Source organism: Olea europaea, chromosome 11 (genome assembly GCF_002742605.1).
Source record: "Olea europaea var. sylvestris chromosome 11, O_europaea_v1, whole genome shotgun sequence".
NCBI lineage: Eukaryota > Viridiplantae > Streptophyta > Magnoliopsida > Lamiales > Oleaceae > Olea > Olea europaea.
The window spans coordinates 23,526,714-23,533,512 of record NC_036247.1 but is presented as its reverse complement, the minus strand read 5'-3'; the positions used below and the strand labels follow the sequence as shown (position 1 = coordinate 23,533,512).

At 38.4% G+C, this 6,799-nt stretch overlaps 1 protein-coding gene across 1 annotated transcript; it reads right to left on the bottom strand.

The window, feature by feature from the left end:
• Positions 1-4,137: 4,137 nt before the first annotated feature.
• On the bottom strand, positions 4,138-6,580 carry LOC111403816 (beta-glucosidase-like). Its single transcript, XM_023032440.1, has 4 exons — positions 6,416-6,580; positions 4,665-4,772; positions 4,420-4,489; positions 4,138-4,325 (listed from the first exon to the last, which is right to left on the bottom strand). The coding sequence occupies exons 2-4, from the start codon at positions 4,746-4,748 to the stop codon at positions 4,234-4,236; spliced, it is 246 nt and encodes an 81-aa protein (XP_022888208.1). The 5' UTR covers positions 4,749-4,772; positions 6,416-6,580; the 3' UTR covers positions 4,138-4,233.
• Between the last annotated feature and the right edge of the window lie 219 nt (positions 6,581-6,799).

The window sequence follows — 6,799 nt, the reverse complement described above, 5'->3', positions numbered from 1 at the left end:
AATCCCAAAAATGGGTGTTCTTTATTGGCGATGTCTTTACAATCAGAAAGTAAAAACAGAATGCCTCCAAGGGGCGCAAGCACACGAGGTACTGAAAGAAGTGTTTAAATCTAAACTAAGAAATTGAAAGTTACATATTCTCTGTTCGAGAGTTTTTGATTCAGTCCCTTTGCTCTATGTCTTTTCTTCCTTTTATACTCTCTGGATGATCACTTTGTGATCAACCACCTAAAAAGTGCTTGATCGTTCTATAACTGCCCACTTTCCTCGTAATGGCCAACTTGTCATGGAACTACCTTTTCTAACTGCTGCCATTACTCTTTGTACTTCAACCGTCTTCAATTGAATTCCTTGAATCGTGGAATGTGATAGGGCTGCTTAATAACTGCTTTGATAACTGCACTTCTTGATAACCATAACACTTCATGTTTGCTAAGACCTTGGGCGACTCGAAGGTTTGGGCGAGAATAGAGTAGCAGCTCTGGACGACTGCATGGCATTCCGTTCGCTCAGATCCTTGGCGACTTGCAAGCTTTGGCGATGGTGTTACCGCATTCATGGGCCTCCCTATTTGGGCCTTGATCCTAAATTGTCTGATTGAGCTTCGTTTTTTGGGCTATCTGATTTGGGGATCCTCCAATTGGGTTTCATTCCTTGGGCTGTTCGATTTTTATGTGTCAACAGCATCAAAAAATTGAATTACCTTCTATTCGATGTTTGGGGGGTTGACGCCATGGGAAGAAGGTGACTCATCCATTGGTTGTGATGAGGATTCTGGGACTGAAGATGTCTCTTTAAGCGTAGTCCCTTCATCAGCTGGTTTGGATGAAGTAGCCTCAGTGGAGGATGATGGAGCAGGAGCTACCGACACCAAAGTCTTCAAAGGAGAGGCTGAACTTTTCTGAGAAGTCCAAATAAACCATCAGCACACATAAAAGTTTCAAGTATGGAAAAGTATGCTTGTGAGTAAACCAATTTAATTACCTTCCTCCTGATGATAAGAGGGGTATCATCATCATCATCAACATCATCCTCTAGAATGGGAGATGCTAAGGCTGGCCGTTTGCGGCTCGGGGCACTTTTGGCTGCAGTAGGTTTGGCAAGGAGAGAAGAAGATGGACGAGCAGACTGTTTAGCACGACGAGGAGGAGAAGGACTCCGGATGGACAAAGGGGTGACTAAAACAGGAGGAGGGGAAGAAATGCTTGGCTGGTCCAGTGAATGAAAGGCACGATTGGCATCAGTCGCAAACAATCTGTGCTTTACTGACTGCCAGAGTTGTTCAAAAAGGGGATAGATGGCACAGCTAGAATTGAAGGGGGCTAATGAAAAATGGCTCGTCAAAAGAAGATTGCAAGCATTTATAACCTCTGCTTCTGTCTTATTAATAATATGGAAGCGGTCTATCTAGTTCCTTGAATAGCAAGGAGGAATAGGCTAGGTTTGGCCGAAACCAAGTTGGCGAGCAAAAAATTCGGGAGCATATATTTCTACCCCAGCCTTGGCATTGGTCCCAGTCAAAATATCATGAAATAACTCCCTCCCGGTTAAAAATTGGATCCAAATGAGCAGAGAGGTGCTCGCGCTGTCTATAGTGGAGGGAGGATACACATAGTCTGGAGTTAAAAAGGGAGCAAAAGAAAAGAATGAAGGGATTGAATCCAAAGAATAAAAGAATGAAAAAATGTCCCTTCTAGATATATTTACAGGAGCCAGGGGCTCAATGGCTAGCCCATAGCAGCTAGCATAAGGACGAGAAAATGATGGAGCACCAAACGATGGAAAATAGGATCTCAACCACATTTGAGTGAACCAAAGAGGTCCACTGCCAGTGGGAGATGCACCATTCTTCAATTGAGATTGAAGAGAAGCCATGCCTCTATAGAGAGCAGCCAAAAAGAAAGAACATAAATTCAGAGGCCTACCACGCGCCAATTCGTGCGCTATGGGTAAATAACTCAGGGAGGGCTTTATGCTTGGCACACACAAAACATATTTACAAAGACAAACTAGAAAAAAGGCCACTCGCTCAGTATGGGAAGGCTCAGCGCTCGAATGGTTATGAAGGGTTTGCAGGCTTGAATAAGACTCGGTGAGGTTTTTACCAAACTTTGGGGCGCTACCAGAAACTAAGATACCAGGAAAAATGGTATTGCCCAAAGGTGGCAGATTCACTAGGGTTCCAACATCCCTTAAAGTTATAGATATGGGGCCAAGAGGGAAAACAAAGGTATTATACTCAGAAGACCAAAAACTTAAAGCGATCGAAAAAAGTGCTGAATCAAAAGTAGGGGGTTGAAGAGAGATTTCTAACAAATCAGAAATCCCAGCATTATCAAAAAGTGCCTTAGTAGGACCATGGTCCACAAGGCAAGCATGCCATCTATGGAAAACTACTTCAGATTTAGGTCAAGTGCGAATACCTCTTACGCGAAGTGGCCCCAACGGCAGAGAGTTTAGAAATGGAAGACCTTGAGTACAAGGAAACAGCTGGCCTACCGCCGCTTATTCGACTGCCTCTGCATTGTTAAAGAAAGGACCTAGGTAGAACTCATTGAGTTCGACATTGGCAGGTGCGAGAAAGTTCGGAGTTATGTATGGACGATTAAGGAGTTTCTGAAAGTCTTCAAAACTAAAGGAGCCGCCAGATTGAGATTGTGAAGTAGCCATTAGGGACGAAATAGAGTTTTTCAGAGTTACGTAGCAGGAAAGCAAAGAGATGAATAGTAAAATTGTGAGAGAGAAGCGCGAAAAAAGTGAGGCGTGATATAATGGTGCAATGAAATGGCGTATTTGGGGGTTATAAGGGTTTGCAAAGCGTCGCACCTTTTCAAGCTATGGAAGAAAACAATGATTGAAATTCTTGAGAATTTCGAATGTTACTGGAAACACAAAAGTGAATATGGCAAAATTTAATAATTGGTATTAATTCTGCCATATTGGGGGGTAATTGTTGACACATAAAAATTCAGCCCAAATCGAATGGCCCAAAGAATGAAGCCCAATTGGAGGATCCCCAAATCAGATAGCCTAAAGAACGAAGCCCAATCAGACAATTCAGGATCAAGGCCCAAACAGGGAGGCCCATGAACGCGATAACACCATCGCCCAAGCTTGCAAGTCGCCGAGGATCTGAGCGAATGGAATGTCATGCAGTCGCCCAGAGCTGCTACTCTATTCTCGTCCAAACCTTCGAGTCGCCCAAGGTCTTAGCAAACATGGAGTGTTATGGTTATCAAGAAGTGCAGTTATCAAAGCAGTTATTAAGCAGCCCTATCACGTTCCACGATTCAAGGAATTCAATTGAAGATGGTTGAATGACAAAGAGTAATGGCAGCAGTTAGAAAAGGCAGTTCCATGACAAGTTGGCCATTACGAGGAAAGTGGGCAGTTATAGAACGATCAAGCAGTTTTTAGGCGGTTGATCACAAAGAGATCATTCAGGGAGTATAAAAGGAAGAAAAGACATAGAACAAAAGGATTAAATCAAAAACTCTCTAACAGAGAACATGTAACTTTCAATTTCTTAGTTTTGATTTAAACATTTTTTTCAGTAACTCGTGTGCTTGCACCCCTTGGAGGCATTCTGTTTTTACTTTCCGATTGTAAAGACATCGCCAATAAAGAACACCCCTTTTTGGGACTTTGTCTCAAGAGGTTTGTCCTTTACACAATCGTCTGATCCCTTTTTAATTGTTAGCGACTAACCCGCACGAAACAGAACTTAATTCCTTCTTTGCATAAGCTAGCACTTAATTTTCCTCCTAAATAACCAATATAGAATACAAATGGAGATAAGACTTCTAGAGGTTGCGTATATACTAAAAATTGATGCAATAGAAACAGTTATATTCTTCTAGTTTCACCAAAACACTATACCTGGCAAAATTCTAGTCCATGCGATCGAAAATCTATAAGAATCAAAACCCAAATTTTTCATCAAAGCTACATCTTCCTGTAGCATTATTAAATATGATTACTACTCACACTGAAATGTTTGAGAATAAAACTAGAGGTAGACTTTTTATTTGAAATATAAATTAAGGATAAATATCTGAATGTAGTTTCACTTCTTCCACAATTCACATGTTTGGTACTTGATGGTGCAATATATACGCAGAAGTTTAGCCTTTTACTTTTCATTACAAATAACAATTTTTTCTCATTTAGTAATGTTTAATATTCAATCTACCTTACCAAACATGTCATGAACTTCATTACTAGAAATTTGTGCTACAATGCACTAAACTGCTGAAGCATATAAACCTTAAACATATTATAATGATCAACAGCAACACATCCATTGCTAGCATCCGCAACTCCACCTGCCAATCAAATTAACATATTATAATGATCAACAGCAGTGGACATGTTTGTGTGTATAAAAACAGAGAGAAAGAATGAAGAGACAGAAGAGACCAGGTTTCATCTGTGTGAAATAGTCCCAATTACTCATGCCTTTACCACCGGCGTTCCAAGCACCTTCAATCTGTAATATACGACAATAAAAATAATAATCCATATAAGTTATTGTGTGTAATTCTGAAATGTTTATCTTTGCATTTACATCCTCTTCTTTTCTACATGTGCACGAGTTCAACAATATCTAGACCAAGTTTTCTGACAATGTTTTAGCAAATCTCTTCAAACAGCCATACACCCACCTGGTAAGCAGACGTTGCAGCGCCAAATGAAAAATCACCTCCAAAAGCACGGCGAGTGATGTCAATCTTGTTTGATTCACACATTGCTAACAATCTACAAATGGAACACTTAAAATTGAAGTACAAGTGTAAGTATTATTCCCAGTAATGCAATTGTTTATATAAAATGCTTGTTGTACATTGATTTATCATTTTGCATAATGTTTTTTTAAGGATTTACAAAATGTCTTACACAATAATCGAATAATAGATTTATTTCCTTTTTTTTTTTTTTTTAAATTACACCAATAGGATGCAAATCCATAGGCTTTAATGGGAAAATAAATAATCCCATCTACACGTGAGGGGTCTCTTCAAAAAAATATTAAATGATTGCATTTGATTATTTCACAGAAAAACTTAAAACAAGTGGTGCAGCAACATTAATTTTCAGTCTCAAATTAGGATTCCCTTTTCTTCAATTTATTTAACTGAGATAATATTTGCATGCTGATGTGGATTGGAAAATTAAATTATCTGCGACAAATCACCATGATTAAAGCAGATATTTGTCATATAGATATTGAAATTTTTTGCAACAGTATTCTCCTTGATATCATATTTCACCCCAGATTCTTGTTTTAGGTTTGTTAATGTGCCACCTTGTCTGCTTTAGGTGCACTGCCTTAGCACTACTCGTTGTGTTTTGTCAAATGTAATGTAAGGACGTGCTATATTTACCAACAACGACTGTAAACTGTGAATAGAGTAAATAAAGTATATAAAGCCATATTAAGTCCCTATTTGGTCCTGATTTTTTAAAATTCATTTTTTTAAAACTCATTTCAATCACATTGTTGCGGAAGCTCTCTCAAAAGATCTACAAACGGTGGTTTTCCAGGCTCAGTCCAACGTACCTTTCTCTACTAACAACCAATCCAAACGGCTCCAAACCATAACCAATTGATTCACTTTGGTTGCTATACAATCTTACCCACGTAAGATAAGAAAGTATGATGATTTATGGCCACAAAGGCTAGGAGAAGACACCACAAAGGTATACTATGAAAGAACTACCAATTGCACAAGTTATACAAGCGTTTTGGACACTTCTGGACACCTTTTTCTCACACAAAAGGAGGGCAGCTGGGATTCACTAGTTTCTTCTCTCAAAATCACACAATCATCATGTCAAAGAGGCTAGAGTTATATTCATATATATACTCTAGGGTTAGGCTTTAAGTTGGGCCATTAAAGGGGTAAATGGGCAAAGATTCAAGCCATCCATAAGGAATACAATTGGGCCGGGTGTAACTAATGGACTTGGTTGTTGGACTTATTTCATTCATCGGCCTATGCCTATGAAATAATATTAACCCACGTTAACATTATAGCCCGGGATTTATTGGGTATCAAAAACCCAACACACATATTTCATGAGACACATATTTTAATAACTTTCTACTGAAATTTTGATTTTTATCTAACCCTAATAGAGGCTAAATAAGAGTCAATTATAAATGAAAGAAATTTGAAAAAATAGTTTGTAAAACAATTTAGAGTTTCTAATACCTGACATAATATTTATACAGGCGAAGTATTGTTTCCACACAGTGATATTCATTGGTGTTAATAAATAGATTCACGTTATTTTGTTACTAACAGCCATCAGAATAATTCAATAATGTCCAAAAAATATAAATATCAATCCATTAAAACTATAATAGTGAACATATAGAAAGAGAACTGCTAATCGAAAATGATAAATATACCAGAAAACTGTAATGTGGTGGGAATGAGATTGAAGCAGCGTTCTTTCTTCCGCCTATTTTGATGAACGGCAAAGAGAAGAATTATAAATTACGATCTTCGGAGTTAGCCTCAAACCTCCGTTAGCTTGCTGCATTAGCAAAGGTTTGTTTTCAATTCAATTCCCCTTAAAATCTTTATTCTTCACGTTTAAATCAGTGAAGTACAACTTATTCCCTAAAACAAAGGCAAATTCCAACAAAGTAGCCAAACATTCTGAACTAAAAAAATGTTGACTGAAAACTAGTCGACCTATTCAACAGAGAACAAATTATAATAAATTATGTGTGTGGAGTAATGCTATTCCTAGTGAAAACTGTCAGTAGTCGCTCTATGTGGCATACACT

Coding starts and splice junctions, on each gene's coding strand:
- LOC111403816 (XM_023032440.1), bottom strand. CDS start 4,748: ATGTGTGAATCAAACAAGATTGACATCACTCGCCGTGCTTTTGGAGGT. Junction 4,490..4,664: donor CTGCAACGTCTGCTTACCAG/GTGGGTGTATGG, acceptor CGTATATTACAG/ATTGAAGGTGCTTGGAACGC. Junction 4,326..4,419: donor TTTCACACAGATGAAACCTG/GTCTCTTCTGTC, acceptor TTTGATTGGCAG/GTGGAGTTGCGGATGCTAGC.